Raw genomic sequence first — 18,560 nt, 5'->3', positions numbered from 1 at the left:
CCTCTGCTTCTCCTTCACACAAATTCAGACAGCTGATGTTCTGAAAGAGCTGCACAATCTGGACCCCTACAAATCAGCTGGGCTAGACAATCTGGACCCTTTCTTTCTAAAACTAGCCGCCGAAATTGTCGCAACCCCTATTACTAGCCTGTTCAACCTCTCTTTCGTAACGTCTGAGATCCCCAGAGATTGGAAAGCTGCCACGGTCATCCCCCTCTTCAAAGGGGGTGACACTCTAGATCCAAACTGTTACAGACCTATATCCATCCTGCTCTGCCTTTCGAAAGTTTTTGAAAGCCAAGTTAACAAACAGATCACCGACCATTTCGAATCCCACCGTACCTTCTCCGCTATGCAATCCGGTTTCCGAGCTGGTCATGGGTGCACTTCAGCCACGCTCAAGGTCCTAAACGATATTATAACCGCGATCGATAATAGACAGTACTGTGCAGCAGTCTTCATCGACCTGGCCAAGGCTTTCGACTCTGTCAACCACCGCATTCTTATTGGCAGACTAAATAGCCTTGGTTTCTCAAATGACTGCCTCGCCTGGTTCACCAACTACTTCTCAGATAGAGTTCAATGTGTCAAATCGGAGGGCCTGTTGTCTGGACCTATGGCAGTCTCTATGGGGGTGCCACAGGGTTCAATTCTTGGGCCGATTCTTTTCTCCGTGTATATCAATGATGTCGCTCTTGCTACTGGTGACTCTCAGATCCACCTCTATGCAGACGACACCATTTTGTATACATCTGGCCCTTCATTGGACACTGTGTTAACAAACCTCCAAACGAGCTTCAATGCCATACAACACTCCTTCAGTAGCCTCCAACTGCTCTTAAACTCTAGTAAAACTAAATGCATGCTGTTCAATCGAACGCTGCTGGCACCCGCCCACCCGACTAGAATCACTACTCTCGACGGGTCTGACCTAGAGTATGTGGACAACTACAAATACCTAGGTGTCTGGTTAGACTGTAAACTCTCCTTCCAGACTCACATTAAGAATCTCCAATCCAAAGTTAAATCCAGAATCGGCTTCCTATTTCGTAACAAAGCCTCCTTCACTCATGCTGCCAAACATGCCCTCGTAAAACTGACTATCCTACCGATCCTTGACTTCGGCGATGTAATTTACAAAATAGCCTCCAACACTCTACTCAGCAAATTGGATGTAGTCTATCACAGTGCTATCCGTTTTGTCTCCAAAGACCCATACACTACCCACCACTGTGACCTGTACGCTCTTGTTGGCTGGTCCTCATTACATGTTCGTCGTCAAACCCACTGGCTCCAGGCCATCTATAAATCACTGCTTGGCAAATCCCCGCCTTATCTTAGCTCATTGGTCACCATAGCAACACCCACCCGTAGTATGCGCTCCAGCAGGAATATATCACTGGTCATCCCCAAAGCCAACACCTCCTTTGGCCGCCATTCCTTCCAGTTCTCTGCTGCCAATGACTGGAACGAATTGCAAAAATCTCTGAAGCTGGAGACTCTTCTCTCCCTCACTAACTTTAAGCATCAGTTGTCAGAGCACCTTACCGATCACTGCACCTGTACACAGCCCATCTGAAATTAGCCCACCCAACTACCTCATCCCTATATTGTTATTTATTTTGCTTATTTTCACCCCAGTATCTCTATTTGCACATAATCTCTTGCACATCTATTATTCCAGTGTTAATACTAATTGTAATTATTTTGCACTATAGCCTATTTATTGCCTTACCTCCATAACTTGCTACATTTGCACACACTGTATATATATTTTCTGTTGTATTTTTGACTTTATGTTTTGTTTTACCCCATATGTAACTCTGTGTTGTTGTTTTTATCGCACTGCTTTGCTTTATCTTGGCCAGGTCGCAGTTGTAAATAAGAACTTGTTCTCAACTGGCTTACCTGGTTAAATAAAGGTTAAATAACTAAAAAATATTTAAAAAATTGTTACCTGTATAAAAGACACCTGTCCACAGAAGCAATCAATCAATCAGATTCCAAACTCTACACCATGGCCAAGACCAAAGAGCTCTCCAAGGATGTCAGGGACAAGATTGTAGACCTACACAAGGCTGGAATGGGCTACAAGACCATCGCCAAGCAGCTTGGTGAGAAGGTGACAACAGTTGGTGCGATTATTCGCAAATGGAAGAAACACAAAATAACTGTCAATCTCCCTCGGCCTGGGGCTCCATGCAAGATCTCACCTCGTGGAGTTGCAATGATCATGAGAACGGTGAGGAATCAGACCAGAACTACACGGGAGGATCTTGTCAATGATCTGAAGGCAGCTGGGACCATAGTCACCAAGAAAACAATTGGTAACACACTACGCTGTGAAGGACTGAAATCCTGCAGCGCCCGCAAGGTCCCCCTGCTCAAGAAAGCACATATACAGGCCCGTCTGAAGTTTGCCAATGAACATCTGAATGATTCAGAGGAGAACTGGGTGAAAGTGTTGTGGTCAGATGAGACCAAAATGGAGCTCTTTGGCATCAACTCAACTCGCCGTGTTTGGAGGAGGAGGAATGCTGCCTCTGACCCCAAGAACACCATCCCCACCGTCAAACATGGAGGTGGAAACATTATGCTTTGGGGGTGTTTTTCTGCTAAGGGGACAGGACAACTTCACCGCATCAAAGGGACGATGGACGGGGCTATGTACCGTCAAATCTTGGGTGAGAACGTCCTTCCCTCAGCCAGGGCATTGAAAATGGGTCGTGGATGGGTATTCCAGCATGACAATGACCCAAAACACATGGCCAAGGCAACAAAGGAGTGGCTCAAGAAGAAGCACATTAAGGTCCTGGAGTGGCCTAGCCAGTCTCCAGACCTTAATCCCATAGAAAATCTGTGGAGGGAGCTGAAGGTTCGAGTTGCCAAACGTCAGCCTCGAAACCTTAATGACTTGGAGAAGATCTGCAAAGAGGAGTGGGACAAAATCCCTCCTGAGATGTGTGCAAACCTGGTGGCCAACTACAAGAAACGTTTGACCTCTGTGATTGGCAACAAAGGTTTTGCCAACAAGTACTAAGTCATGTTTTGCAGAGGGGTCAAATACTTATTTCCCTCATTAACATGCAAATCAATTTATAACATTTTTGACATGTGTTTTTCTGGATTTTTTTGTTGTTATTCTGTCTCTCACTGTTCAAATAAACCTACCATTAAATTTATAGACTGATCATGACTTTGTCAGTGGGCAAACGTACAAAATCAGCAGGGGATCAAATACTTTTTTCCCTCACTGTATGTGTTTGAAATCAACTATATGCACTGAGCTTGTCTGATGCTTTAAGCGCACTGTTTGAATAAATAATTAAGACACACTATTGACTCAAGAGGGAGCCTGATGGCCACGCGGTGTTAAAAAATAAAATGACAGCGAGTGCCTGTGTGACTGAGAAACAATGTCTCTCTCTCCTCCCTGCTGCAGTGAACAGGCACCACAGCACAGCAGGTGTTTATCGCGCTGTCCGTGCTGCAACATAATTACGCGCTGCAACATAATTACAGCCATTTAGTTTCTTACTTGTTTCTCTGACTGAAAGGTTCCGTTATCGGAATCCCTCATTTGTTTAGGAGAAACATTCCCTATTCCCTCCACCTTTGCTCTCTTTACGTGAAACATGTATGCATCACATGCATGTGACCAATAGGGCCTGACCTATAGCCTATCATAATCACATCAATAAATTGGTTATAACAAACTCTGAACACCGTAACACGTGACAGCAAAATGGATGCGGAGGACTTGAAAAAGAAACTCGAAATAGGGGAATGTTTACTGGTTGCTCAGGAGGGAAAGGGGAAGTTAAATGTATGGAAGACGTGACTTAGTTGTGGAAACTACGGAGATCAAGAAAAAGGAGGGTATAGCCAGCGCTGAGTGAGTATTAGGCCTATGTGTGCCAAACAGGTGCTGTTAGATTACAATATTATTATTTTCGGGCCATTTGGAACAATATAAACAACACTAAATAAATTATAAGTAATACCAGAGAGTATGTTCTAACTAAAAAACATGTAAAGCCTTTATTACATAATAGCAATGATACCAAAAAATTAAATAAGATTGATGCTGCATCATAGCAAAGATTGGTGCTAACAGAATCAGTAGGCTATTAAACAAACACTCAACCAGGCAACAGAAGCAGGAAATGTCTTATTTCTGTAGATACACTACAAGTATGTGGACACCTGCTCGTCGAACATCTCATTCCAAAATCATGGGCATTAATATGGAGTTGGTCCCCCCTTTGCTGCTATAACAGCCTCCACTCTTCTGAAAAGGCTTTCCACTAGATGTTGGAACATTGCTGCGGGGACTTGCTTCCATTCAGCCACAAGAGCATTAGTGAGGTCGGACACAGATGTTGGGCGATTAGGCCTGGCTCGCAGTCGGCGTTCCAATTCATTGCAAAAGGTGTTCGATGGGGTTGAGGTCAGGACTCCGTGCAGACCAGTCAAGTTCTTCCACACCGATCTCGACAAACCATTTCTGTATGGACCTTGCCTAGTGCACGGGGGCATTGTCATGCTGAAACAGGAAAGGGCCTTCACCAAACTGTTGCCAAAATGTTGGAAGCACAGAATTGTCTAGAACGTCATTGTATGCTGTAGCATTAAGATTTCCCTTCACTAGAACTAAGGGGCCTAGCCTGAACCATGAAAAACAGCCCCAGACCACTATTCCTCCTCCACCAAACTTTACAGTTGGCACTATGCATTGGAGCAGGTAGCGTTCTCCTGGCATCCACCAAACCCAGATTTGTCCATCGGACTGCCAGATGGTGAAGCGTGATTCATCACTCCAGAGTCCAATAGCGGCAAGCTTCCAGCCGACGCTTGGCATTGCGCATGATGATCTTAGGTTTGTGTGCGGCTGCTCGGCCATAGAAACCAATCTCATGAAGCTCCCGACTAACAGTTATTGTGCTGACGTTGCTTCCAGAGGCAGTTTGGAACTCGGTAGTGAATGTTACAACCGAGGACAAATTATTTTTATGCCCTACGCGCTTCAGCACTTGGCCTACCACTTCGCGGCTGAGCCGTTGTTGATCCTAGACGTTTCCACTTCACAATAACAGCACTTACAGTTGACCGGGGCAGCTCTAGCAGAGCAGAAATTTGACAAACGTGTTGGAAAGTTGGAAAGGCGGCATCCTATGACGGTGCCACGTTGAAAGTTACTGAGCTCTTCAGTAAGGCCATTCTACTGCCAATGTTTGTCTATGGAGATTGCATGGATGTATGCTCGATTTTATACACCTGTCAGCAACAGGTGTGGCTGAAATAGCCAAATCCACTAATTTGAAGGGGTGTCCACATACTTTTGTATATATTATGTATATATGGATAATTTATAAAGCCAGGCACATTAAACAGTTAGGCTATTGATTATATACCTAATTAAGTTGGGGTTTCCTCTCTCCTCAATTTTCTTAGACAATTAAGGCAAGGGTTGTTTCCTCGTCTCCTCACGCCGCTGCTGCCTCCGTCGCATTGTTCTCAACACCAATATGCTGGATAACTTCGCTATTATGCACATAGCAACATATAGGGAAAGACGCCAATTCAACGGCGCACTGAAGATTATGTTTCAGAACCACGGACAGCAACCGCTATTCAACGTGGGAGAAAGTGCATTTGTTATAAAATAATATTATATTTATTAGTGTTGCATCATTATTCTTACATAATATAACCATACACAATTTCAGTAGCACATGTCTTAGAGTGATGGATTGTGCCATCCGCAATGGATTATTCCACTGAGGCAGGAGTGAAACAGACAGGTGTCTTGTGCACCATAAAAAAAAACGAAACTAAAGAAATCTCGGTCGACCAACAGCCTATCGACTGAACAATGGACTGAATGGGGTCAGCCCTAAAAATAGAGTGCCTTCAGAAGGTTCACACCCCTTGACTTTTTCCACATTTTGTTGTGTTACAAGGGGGGATTAAAATGGATTTAATTTTAGTTTTTTGTCAACGATCTACACAAAACTATGTAACGTCAAAGTGGAAGAAAAATTCTAACATTTGTAATTAAAAAATAAATACAAATATATATATATATATATATATACACATACATACAGTGGGGGAAAAAAGTATTTAGTCAGCCACCAATTGTGCAAGTTCTCCCACTTAAAAAGATGAGAGAGGCCAGTAATTTTCATCATAGGTACACGTCAACTATGACAGACAAAATGAGGAAAAAAATCCAGAAAATCACATTGTAGGATTTTTAATGAATTTATTTGCAAATAATTATTTGGTCAATAACAAAAGTTTCTCAATACTTTGTTATATACCCTTTGTTGGCAATGACACAGGTCAAACGTTTTCTGTAAGTCTTCACAAGGTTTTCACACACTGTTGCTGGTATTTTGGCCCATTCCTCCATGCAGATCTCCTCTAGAGCAGTGATGTTTTGGGGCTGTCGCTGGGCAACACAGACTTTCAACTCCCTCCAAAGATTTTCTATGGGGTTGAGATCTGGAGACTGGCTAGGCCACTCCAGGACCTTGAAATGCTTCTTACGAAGCCACTCCTTTGTTGCCCGGGCGGTGTGTTTGGGATCATTGTCATGCTGAAAGACCCAGCCATGTTTCATCTTCAATGCCCTTGCTGATGGAAGGAGGTTTTCACTCAAAATCTCACGATACATGGCCCCATTCATTCTTTCCTTTACACGGATCAGTCGTCCTGGTCCCTTTGCAGAAAAAACAGCCCCAAAGCATGATGTTTCCACCCCCATGCTTCACAGTAGGTATGGTGTTCTTTGGATGTAACTCAGCATTCTTTGTCCTCCAAACACGACGAGTTGAGTTTTTACCAAAAAGTTCTATTTTGGTTTCATCTGACCATATGACATTCTCCCAATCCTCTTCTGGATCAACCAAATGCACTCTAGCAAACTTCAGATGGGCCTGGACATGTACTGGCTTAAGCAGGGGGACACGTCTGGCACTGCAGGATTTGAGTCCCTGGCAGCGTAGTGTGTTACTGATGGTAGGCTTTGTTACTTTGGTCCCAGCTCTCTGCAGGTCATTCACTAGGTCCCCCCGTGTGGTTCTGGTATTTTTGCTCACCGTTCTTGTGATCATTTTGACCCCACGGGGTGAGATCTTGCGTGGAGCCCCAGATCGAGGGAGATTATCAGTGGTCTTGTATGTCTTCCATTTCCTAATAATTGCTCCCACAGTTGATTTCTTCAAACCAAGCTGCTTACCTATTGCAGATTCAGTCTTCCCAGCCTGGTGCAGGTCTACAATTTTGTTTCTGGTGTCCTTTGACAGCTCTTTGGTCTTGGCCATAGTGGAGTTTGGAGTGTGACTGTTTGAGGTTGTGGACAGGTGTCTTTTATACTGATAACAAGTTCAAACAGGTGCCATTAATTACATTTACATTTACATTTTAGTCATTTAGCAGACGCTCTTATCCAGAGCGACGTAACGAGTGGAGGACAGAGGAGCCTCTTAAAAAAGAAGTTACAGGTCTGTGAGAGCCAGAAATCTTGCTTGTTTGTAGGTGACCAAATACTTATTTTCCACCATAATTTGCAAAGAAATTCATTAAAAATCCTACAATGTGATTTTCTGGATTTTTTTTACTCAATTTGTCTGTCATAGTTGACGTGTACCTATGATGAAAATTACAGGCCTCTCTCATATTTTTAAGTGGGAGAACTTGCACAATTGGTGGCTGACTAAATACTTTTTTGCCCCACTGTACATACATACATACACACAGTTGAAGTCGGAAGTTTACATACACCTTAGCCAAATACATTTAAACTCAGTTTTTCACAATTCCTGACATTTAATCCTAGTAAAAATTCCCTGTCTTAAGTCAGTTAGAATCACCACTTTATTTTAAGAATGTGAAATGTCAGAATAATTGTAGAGAGAATGATTTATTTCAGCTTTTATTTATTTAATCACATTCCCAGTGGGTCAGAAGTTTACATACACTCAATTAGTATTTGGTAGCATTGCCTTTAAATTGTTTAACTTGGGTCAAACGTTTCGGTTAGCCTTCCACAAGCTTCCCACAATAAGTTGGGTGAATTTTGGCCCATTCCTCCTGACAGAGCTGATGTAACTGAGTCAGGTTTGTAGGCCTTCTTGCTCACACACGCTTTTTCAGGTCTGCCCCCAAATGTTCTATAGGATTGAGTTCAGGGCTTTGTGATGGCCACTCCAATACCTTGACTTTGTTGTCCTTAAGCCATTTTGCCACAACTTTGGAAGTATGCTTGGGGTCATTGTTCATTTGGAAGGCCCATTTGCGACCAAGCTTTAACTTCCTGACTGATGTCTTGAGATGTTGCTTCAATATATCCACATAATTTTCCTTCCTCATGATGCCATCTATTTTGTGAAGTGCACCAGTCCCTCCTGCAGCAAAGCACCCCCACAGCATGATGCTGCCACCCTCGTGCTTCACGGTTGGGATGGTGTTCTTCGGCTTGCAAGTAACCCCCTTTTTCCTCCAAACATAATGATGGTCATTATGGCCAAACAGTTCTATTTTTGTTTCATCAGACCAGAGGACATTTCTCCAAAAGGTACGATCTTTGTCCCCATGTCCAGTTGCAAACCATAGTCTGGCTTTTTTATGGCGGTTTTGGAGCAGTGGCTTCTTCCTTGCTGAGCGGCATTTCAGGTTATGTCAATATAGGACTCGTTTTACTGTGGATATAGATACTTTTGTACCTGTTTCCTCCAGCATCTTTACAAGGTCCTTTGCTGTTGTTCTGGGAATGATTTGCACTTTTCGCACCAAAGTACGTTCATCTCTAGGAGACAGAACACGTCTCCTTCCTGAGCGGTATGACGGCTGCGTGGTCCCATGGTGTTTATACTTGCGTACTATTGTTTGTACAGATGAACGTGGTACCTTCTGGCGTTTGGAAATTGCTCCCAAGGATGAATCAGACTTGGGAGCAAATACAACACTAATATATCTTGCTTACATAAGTATTCAACCCCCTGAGTCAATACATGTTAGAATCACCTTTGGCAGCGATGACAACTGTGAGTCTTTCTGGGTAAGTGTCCAAGAGCTTTGCACACCTTGATTGTACAATATTTGCACATTATTATTTTTAAAATGTTTCAAGCTCTGTGAAGTTGGTTGCTGATCATTGGTTGACAGCCATTTTCTAGTCATGCCATAGATTCAAGACGATTTAGGTCAAAACTGTAACTAGGCCACTCAGGAACATTCAATGTCGTCTTGGTAAGGAACTCCAGTGTATATTTGGCCTTGTGTTTTAGGTTATTGTCCTGCTGAAAGGTGAATTTGTCTCCCAGTGTCTGTTGGAAAGCAGACAACCAGGTTTTCCTCTAGGATTTTGACTGCGCTTAGCTCTATTCAGTTAAATTTTATCCTATAAAAACTCCCTAGTCCTTGCCGATGACAAGCATACCCATAACATGATGCAGCCACCACCATGCTTGAAAATCTGAAGAGTGGTCCTCAGTGATGTGTTGTGTTGGAACGCTTTGTATTGAGGACATGAAGTTAATTTCTTTGCCATATTTTTTGCTATTTTACTTTAGTGCTTTATTGCAAACAGGATGCATGTTTTGGAATATTTGTATTGTGTAGAGCAGGGGTGTCAAACGTCCGGCCCGCGGGCCGGATCAGGCCCGCAAACGGGTTTAATCCGGCCCGCGAGATGATTTTGTAAAGTATAAAAATGCGCTGCAATTTTTCAATAAAATAAACTGCTGTTCCAATTGCGTCCACTGGATGGCACAATAGCAATTATGTTAAGCAAGCAAACTGTTTATACCGGGGCAGAGCAAGTAGGTCAAGTCTGTGTTTACTCACAGCCGAGACATCAGTGACGCTGCAGTGAAAGCTAGCTACCTCATTGCTAATGAAATCGCAGTGGCTTCAAAACCATTTAGTGAGGGTGAATTTGTAAAAACATGCATGATGAAGGCAGCTAAGATTGTGTGCCCTGAAAAGCGTCAGGCTTTTGTAAATATCAGCCTGACAAGAAACACAGTTGCAGACAGGATTTCCGATCTTTCAGTGGATTTGGACAGCCAGTTGAAGCAAAAAGAAAAGTCATTTATTGCGTTTTCGGTTGCAATTGATGAAAGCATGGACATTACAGATGTTGCACAACTGGCCATTTTCATCCGCGGAGTTGATGACACATTGACCGTCACCGAGGAGTTCGTGGAGTTGGTGCCGATGACAGATACAACGACAGCAGCTGATATTTTTACCGCACTCGCCGGGCGCGCTGGACAAGGTCGGAGTGGACTGGTCCCGCGCTGTCAGCCTGGCTACAGATGGTGCGCCCTCAATGATCAGGAAAAAAGCAGGCGTTGTGACAAAGTTCAGAGAGAAAGTGCAATCTGCAAATGGAGGACGTGATTTTTTGACTTTTCACTGTATTTTGCACCAGGAGGCTTTGTGTTGCAAGTCATTAAAGATGGATAACGTCATGAAGGTGGTCATCCAAACTGTTAATTTCATCCGATCCAGAAGCCTGAATCACCGTCAGTTTGACAGCCTTCTCAGAGAGAAAGACCACATCTATGGCCTGCCATACCACACTGAGGTAAGATGGTTAAGCCGAGGTGCTGAGGCGTTTCTTTGATTTACGAGAAGAAATTGAACAGTGTTAGAATTCCATTCCGCAGAATGGATGCAGGACCTTGCATTTATGGTGGATGTTACAGAGCACCTGAATAACTTGAACAAACAGCTGCAAGGGTGCAACAAAGTTGTCACGCAGTATTATGACAGCATACGTTCTTTCAAGTTGAAGCTGTCATTGTGGGAGACGCAACTTGCCGGTGGTGATGCAGCTCACTTCCCCTGTCTGAAAAATGTGTGCGCGACCCAACATGTGGCAGACATGAAGCGGTTCAAAGATAAAATAACGGGACTGTTACTAAAAAGCTAAAAGATGCCAGGTATCAGGAGTCAAATAAACTATGCAACCCCACTTAAAGTGCTACATGAGACACCCTGATATAGTTCTGTGATCTGTGATATACTTCTGTGAATCACTGAGGCATTGTGTGTTTGTGTGTTCTTTGTCCTCAGAACTTTCAAATAACTTGAGGTGTTTTATGATTAATAGTGATGTTGTGCTTTTGGACACACTGTCCTCAGGCTCCAGCTTTATGTTTATATGTTTTTATGTTGATGTGCTATTGTTTTTAATTGATTTTATTTTATTTGTATATTTAACCTATTCTTGACTCTGTGGTTCTTGCACTTGTTTGGGGAACAGGATTTCATTCTTTTTATCTAAATTTCTGCCTGAGAAATGACCCCCTGATATAGTTCTGTGATCTGTGAAACAGTTCTGTTAATCACTGAGGCATTGTGTGTTTGTGTGTTCTTTTTCTTTAGAATTTTCAAATAAACTTGACGTGTTTTATGATTAATAGTGATGTTGTGCTTGTACTATTTTGGACACACTGTCCTCAGGCTCCAGCTTTATGTTGTATGTTGATCGTATTAAAACAAAGAAAACAATCTGAAGTTGTTGTTTTTAAGTTATATATATAACATGATTTTTCCGGTCCGGCCCACTTGGGAATAGATTTTCCTCCATGTGGCCCCTGAGCTAAAATGAGTTTGACACCCCTGGTGTAGAGGCTTCCTTCTTTTCACTCTGTCGTTTAGGTTAGTATTGTGGAGTACCTACAACGTTGTTGATCCATCCTCAGTTTTCTCCTATCACAGCCATTAAACTCTGTAACTGTTTTAATGTCACCATTGGCCTCATGGTGAAATCCCTGAGCGGTTTCCTTCCTCTCCAGCAACTGAGTTAGGAAGGATGCCTGTATCTTTGTAGTGACTGGGTGTATTGATACACCATCCAAAGTGTAATTAATAACTTCACAATGCTCAAAGGGATATTCAATATTGTTGTTTTTTGCCATTTACCAATAGGTGCCCTTCCCTGCGAGGCATTATGGGTATTGTGTGTAGGCCAGTGACACAAAATGTCAAATTTAATTCCGGCTGTAACACAACAAAATGTGGAAAAAGTCAAGGGGTGTGAATACTTTCTGAAGGCACTGTAAATATTGAATTGTAATGTTTTTCCACCAGGTCCTCCGACCAGGGTAGTGATGGTAGGGGCAAAAAAGGGATCAGAAATTATGCAATTAATGTTATTTTATAGACTAGTCTGTCTGCTAGTTTCATAGCTGACCCCAAAAAATATATAAACAAATAAAAACACCACTGTTAATACTAGAAGTACACAATACTAAACTGTCACACACCGATGTCTGGTAGGTCTCCTTGTACGACAGCATTATTACCCCAGAATTACCTATAAAAGTCATACACCCTCAGCTGCCTTCAAACATGATCAGACAGTGCCATCTAATGTCCTTCTACTACAACCGTAGACGAAAAGGCTTTTCTTATGCACAACATAAACACAACATATATCAAGAAAGATGTTTAAATCCACTTTTCACCCTCTTCCTCACCTTCTTGAAGACCTTCCCGTTGGGTTGGAGCTCGTCCTCCTCGCTCAGCACCTCTCTCGTGCCCAGGCAGTTCCTCTCTGGGAACCTGGCCGCCCCGTGCTCCATCACCTTGTCCAGGGTGTCCACTCCTGGGTGCAAGGAAGACACCAGCTTCAGCTGGCTTCCATCCTCACGGTTGGTCGCCCGGTAAGGGCCCGCCGGACGACCGCTCACTGACCGTGCCTTGACCCGCCGTGCCCGGTCTAGGTTGGCTCCAGCGCCCGAGAGCAGGTACCAGGGCAGGAAGGTGATGACAGAGTAGACCCAGACAACCGAGCGGAAGACCTGCAGCAGCAGCGGGTTCATGTCCTCTTTTAGTTTCATCTTGGATGTCAGGGGTCAAGGGTCACAGGGTGGAGTCTGAGTTGAGGTGGGTGGGGCAGAAGGGTGAGGGATACACCCCAACACTTCCTTCGAAACCTGGTTGTGTTCCTTCTCATTCACAGGTGGTTCCTCAGGTAGATCCGCTTGATGGATGGACTGACAGACACAGCTCGGTTGAAGAGTCAGCTCACCTGTAGTGAGAGAACAGAAAACACTTTAGAGATGAAGACAGGCATGGTGGAGAGGGAGGGAGGGCTAGACAAAGCTCAAATGCATTTAAAAAATGAAACACATTAGTAATGTACCACTTTGTTAGACGACCCAGCAATGAATTTAGGCTACATGGCTCTAATCTCCTTGGAATAATAGTCAAATTAGGCCTGCAGTGTAATCTTATAGCCTACTTTCTCCATCAGACCAGGGTTCTCCCGAAAGAATGTAAGAGGGGCGCTGCGCCACCTTGTGGATTGGACTGCACACTAGGTAAAAAAAGTATAATAATTAAACACACACACACCAGGGTTTGCGTTAGCTTTCAAAAGTCTGCATTTTCAAAACGCAGACCCTCCATAAATCTGCATTTTAATAGATTTCACCTGCCCTCTAATTAAACAAACAGACAATAAATACATGGGTCCACACAGTGTTCTAGAATGCAGGAAAATATAGGTCAGTTCAAGAGGGTGCTATGTGAAAACTTAGGGTAAAGAACTATGTCATTATAATCACATACAATAATCATTAATCTGAACAATATTATAGCCTCCATATGCTTGTACTCAACTTTGTTGAAATACGAATGCTATAAGTGCGTAGGAAAAATGGCAAGCTCGCGACACGCATCTGATCAATTCATTATGAATATGATATATTTGATTTCATTCTTTTTCATTCTTCGTTGTAACCACAATGTAACGAATAATCGAACTTTGCTTCGAACCTTAGCAAACAAACTAGTGTGAAAACGGCCACATAAAATTGTCAGCATAAAATATGCTCTTAGCCTCTTACTTCCTCATCTCCCACACTATCCCCGCAGACGGGCAGAGAGCGAGTGGTTTGGAGGATGGATGAGACGTTTTGGAACGAGTCTATTTAAATATAAAAAGTTGGAACTTGAAATGGAATGGCTCATGGTCAATACACCTGCGTTCTCAGACTGCAACTGTGCTCTACCCAGGATTTTTTCTGCTTGAAAAACTCAGAATTCTGCGTTAACGCGACCCCTGCAGTAGAGCACAGTATAGTACAGTAGAGCACAGCAGAGTACAGTAAAGAAAAGTAGAGTATAGTTCAGTACAGTAGAGTATATTACATTATACTGTACTCTACTCGTGTGCTCTACTGTACTCTACTTTTCTTTACTGTACTCTACTGTGCTCTATTGTACTGTACTATTCTGTGCTCTACTGTAATGTACTCTACTGTACTGTGCTATACTGCAACTGTAGGTTGTGACTACTATGATTTCCCATTGTAGCCAATTTAATTGCAGTCATTCTGTTACAGATTTTTCAGTCACCGATTTGGTAACAGAGTGATGCATTTTAATCAGTTAGTAATTCATAAACAAAATTGTTATCAGTAAAAACACTAACTAATTGGTAGGTCTACCTTTACTTGTTACTTCTTTGAACTTTCATAATCCTCCCTCCTCATGAGGGAGAGGAATTAGAAAATATCTTAAAGATGTGTGTTTTTGGTAAGAGTATGACAAGACACCACTCAATATTTGTTTAACTTAAAAGGCAAATAATTTCTGCAAAACTAAATATAAATGTTGATACAGTATTAGTTGGCAGGGGCCTTTACTTCAACATTGTGTTTTGATGTATTTCTAATTAGAGCCGAATCGATACATTGGTTGACCAATATTAAATCGGCCGATATCAGCCTTTCACAGAAATATTTGTATCGGTCTTTATTCCACAGATAAAGCGCTGATATTATATACATAGAATAAACAAATACATCTGCTAATTTGCGGTCATTTTTAGAAATGTTCAATGGTTGCCTGAAGAGGGCGATCTACGAGCTTATCAATGAACATCATTCAGCCCTAGGTCACAACATGAGAGAGAGTAGGCATGGTGGTTTGATAGTGAGTAGCTTGCCACAGCCATCGTAAGTAAATATTCCAATGTACACTTCACCAAGCAAGCAGCCCTGTCCTCATCACATTCTCACTTAGTTAACGTTAGCTGGCTAACTAGTCTGCAAAAAGCAAGACAATTGACGTAGATCTATCATTCAGGCCATGTGCTTACGTTCATGATGAGATAAGAAGCTACCGTTAGCTAGCTAAATTAGAACGTGTGTGACTAAAACCAGTGTGGGAAGTATTTTCCTGCATAAACGTTTTCAGTCATCAGCGCATGCCATTTGTAGTTGAAATGTATAGCCAATACATTTTGTATTGAATAACAGTGTAATTTACATATGGGTTCTGTAAGAAAACATTGTCTTAATGAACAGCTACCTTGTGCTCGTCATAACTTAATGTCATTGTGAGGTTGCCATAAAGTGTTTTTTTACATGACCTTTGACTGTTGTAAACACTGTAGTCAACTCAAGACAAAATGCTGACACCTAGTGGTAACATTACGAACAGCATGTTACTGCATTTCGATGCTCATTTGTGTACGGTGTCGTTAGAGATTTACTTGGAGACAAAAGTTTAATTCATTCATTGTGGTGGTTTAGCACATACACTTTTGCATACTTCTTATCCCCTGCCATAGACAGACACACCTAAGAAGATAAACTAAACAAGTTTTGTATTTACTGTCGTATTAATAGAAAATATTAAAAATTCCCTATTACTAGGCTATTCAAAATCAAATACAAATTCACTAATTGTAGGCTAACTGTAAGCCACCCTGCACAATCAATGAACCAACAGCATCGCCTAGGCCTATACGTTCTCTCCCAGACTCAAGGATAGAAATGTTGGAGCGTAGCATAAGGTAACCAGTCCATCCAGTATGCAGAACAATACAGTCCACACTCAAAGTCGATTACTCAAATTTGTTTAATTTTGGAGAATAGCCTAGACCAATTATGTACCAAATACATCTCAAATCTGTTTTATTTTGTTTTTCTGCCTTGCATAATATGCGGTAGGCTATGTATTGTATAAGGGCACAATCATCATTTTAATTTAGGGTTATTGTTTTTTGGGAGGCCTTGGGCTCATAAGCCTATGCATAAGCATAAGCTCTAATATGCGTATGGATGCTTTGAATTAATCATCACCGTGGAAAGCGCTGTCCATTTCGTTGTGTTAGGGTTTGAAACAACATCCATAACAACCATGTTTTACACAGTTTTAACCTGATATTGAACTTCTTTCTTCAATTTGATTATCACATTGATGTCAGAGTGACAATAGAGCCCTGAGTATCAGGCAATTAGGAACTGATGGTCATTAGCAAGTTGGGTACTACCAAAGCATGTCCAGAGTGCATAAAAGGGGATTACCGTGACTCAACGGTCACATGGAATTTTACTGCGGTCATGACCCATGACTGCCGATGTGGCGGAAATACAAATACATCACCGCAACAGCCCTATTCACAACTAGGATTGGGTAATGGATAACAAATGACACTGAGCAATGTTCCTATCCTGATTGTAACTGCAGGCAAGATTTGAACTAGATTTCCTCCCAAGAGATTTTGCTCCAGAAAAATTAATTGATCTTAAGGGAGACTATAGGCCTAGTTGAGCATAGGGAAGTAGAATCGCCCTGTCTCTCACACTCTTCCCTGAATATGTTTTTCTAGGTTGCGCGGGAAGCTAGACCAAGGCTAGACTAACCCATGACCTTTCAAAGGAGAACTCATACTGTACTCTGATCAATGGTCATGCATTCATGACTTCTAAACTTGCAGCCTATGACGTTGACACAGACCAACTCTGTAGCTCAATTGGTAGATAGAGCATGGCGCTTGTAACGCCAGGGTAGTGGGTTCGATCCCCGGGACCACCCATACGTAAAAATGTATGCACACATGACTGTAAGTCGCTTTGGAAAAAAGCATCTGCTAAATGGCATATTATTATATTATACATTATTATTATTATTATATTATATATTTATATTATACCAACTGACACAGAGGTTGTTCCATGTCATTTCAGCAAACCATGACAGCCACCATCTCAGATTGTTCTGAAATCGTTTCTGTACTTAGAAACAGATAAGATTAGCATTACGGCAACATTATTTTGTTGAAATATAATTTGATCTCTGATAAATTAAGCTAATTGATTGCACCCAAATTGGCCATTAGAATTTATAGAATTCACATAATATTCAATAAATATAGTACCTACCATCCAATTTGGACCAAACTTTTTTTTAACAATGAGTAATTAAGAGATGGAAAAAAAAAAGCAGTTCAAAAGCCACCCACGGCCCCCCACACCCCAATGCCAATCCCACACCAACAACCAGTATATAGTATCAGTTCTCTATGTCTGACAAGTAGGATAGAGCTGCGGCTCGGGGTATTGTTTCTTCATCGTATGTAATGTATTCTCAGTGAATTTGGTGATGTTTTTTTTCCCTGTTCAGAGAAAATAGTAATTGAAGTTGCTTGCATTCTTTACCATAAAGTAGTGTGAAAGTACCAGGTTCCTGCTATACTGTCACACTCTTATCCATTTTGCTGCTCTCTTGTGTTTATTAAATAGATAACATTTCCTTTGCATCTTTGGGTAGAAAAGCAATAGATTTGGCTCATGACGAAAATAAATTGTGTTCAAGCCAGTCCTCCATGAAAGCAAATCAGTTTGTCCTTCTTTTACGCTTAATCTGTGTCCAGGAAACGGACCCTATTTGTGTGGTTTATTATCTTCAAAAAAGGTCTGGATTAGCTACTGTTAGACCATTCCTGGTGAACAAGCAAACCATTAGCCTACAGCAGTTCTAATGGTTTCAATGTTATGATCTCAAATGGTCTTCAATGGTAATAGTCCCAAACACACACTGTATAGTGTTTTGCAATGGTAATGATTGGGTTGGGTTGAATGGTAATGTCACTAATCACCATACATATAGAGCTGTTTCCTAATAACTGTATTGACAAACATAAGACTGCCATGCAATTAATTATTTTATTAGGGTTGTCACAATATTTAAATCCCTAGCCCATTTCTCCATCGAAGTTTTGGGCTTATAGGAAAAGTCTTCATATGAGAATTGCATTGGGATAGCCCTCTCAGAGAACGGACACTTATTGGACTATTCAAGGAGAGTTGGGTTGACACAATAGGTTGCTATTAGGCCAAACTGAATTGCTTTCATGGAGGACTGGCTTGAATTGTGCGTATGACCACACAATTTATTGAAACAAATCCATTGGTTTTCTACCCAAAGTTGCAAAATAAATGTTGTGATCGATTTAATAAACACAAGAGACCAACACAATGGATAAAAGAGTGTTGCAGTATAGCAGGAACAGCTGTATCTAGTGGTCAAAACCTGGTACTTTCACACTACTTTATGGTAAATAATGCAAGTGACTTCAATGACAAATTTCTCTGAACAGGGGGAAAAATATCACCAGATTCACAGGGAATACATTAAATAGTATGTAGAAGCAATACTCCAAGCCACAGCATCATACTACTTGTCAAACATAGATAACTATGGTTGTTGGGGTGGGGTTGACATGGGGTGTGGGGGGTCCG

At 41.9% G+C, this 18,560-nt stretch overlaps 1 protein-coding gene across 1 annotated transcript in view; it reads right to left on the bottom strand.

Moving 5' to 3' along the window:
- The window catches only part of LOC121535156 (long-chain-fatty-acid--CoA ligase 3-like), a 40,981-nt gene that overhangs the window by 19,786 nt on the left and 2,635 nt on the right, over positions 1-18,560 (bottom strand). Inside the window, exon 2 of the mRNA XM_041841934.2 lies at positions 12,501-13,054. Coding sequence (XP_041697868.2) covers positions 12,501-12,863 — 363 coding nt within the window. The 5' untranslated portion in view covers positions 12,864-13,054. The remainder of the gene's footprint in view (positions 1-12,500; positions 13,055-18,560) is intronic.

Source organism: Coregonus clupeaformis, chromosome 21, assembly GCF_020615455.1.
Source record: "Coregonus clupeaformis isolate EN_2021a chromosome 21, ASM2061545v1, whole genome shotgun sequence".
In the NCBI taxonomy this organism is placed as follows: domain Eukaryota; kingdom Metazoa; phylum Chordata; class Actinopteri; order Salmoniformes; family Salmonidae; genus Coregonus; species Coregonus clupeaformis.
Note: the sequence above shows the minus strand (reverse complement) of the source record. Positions and strands in the feature narration are given on the sequence as shown.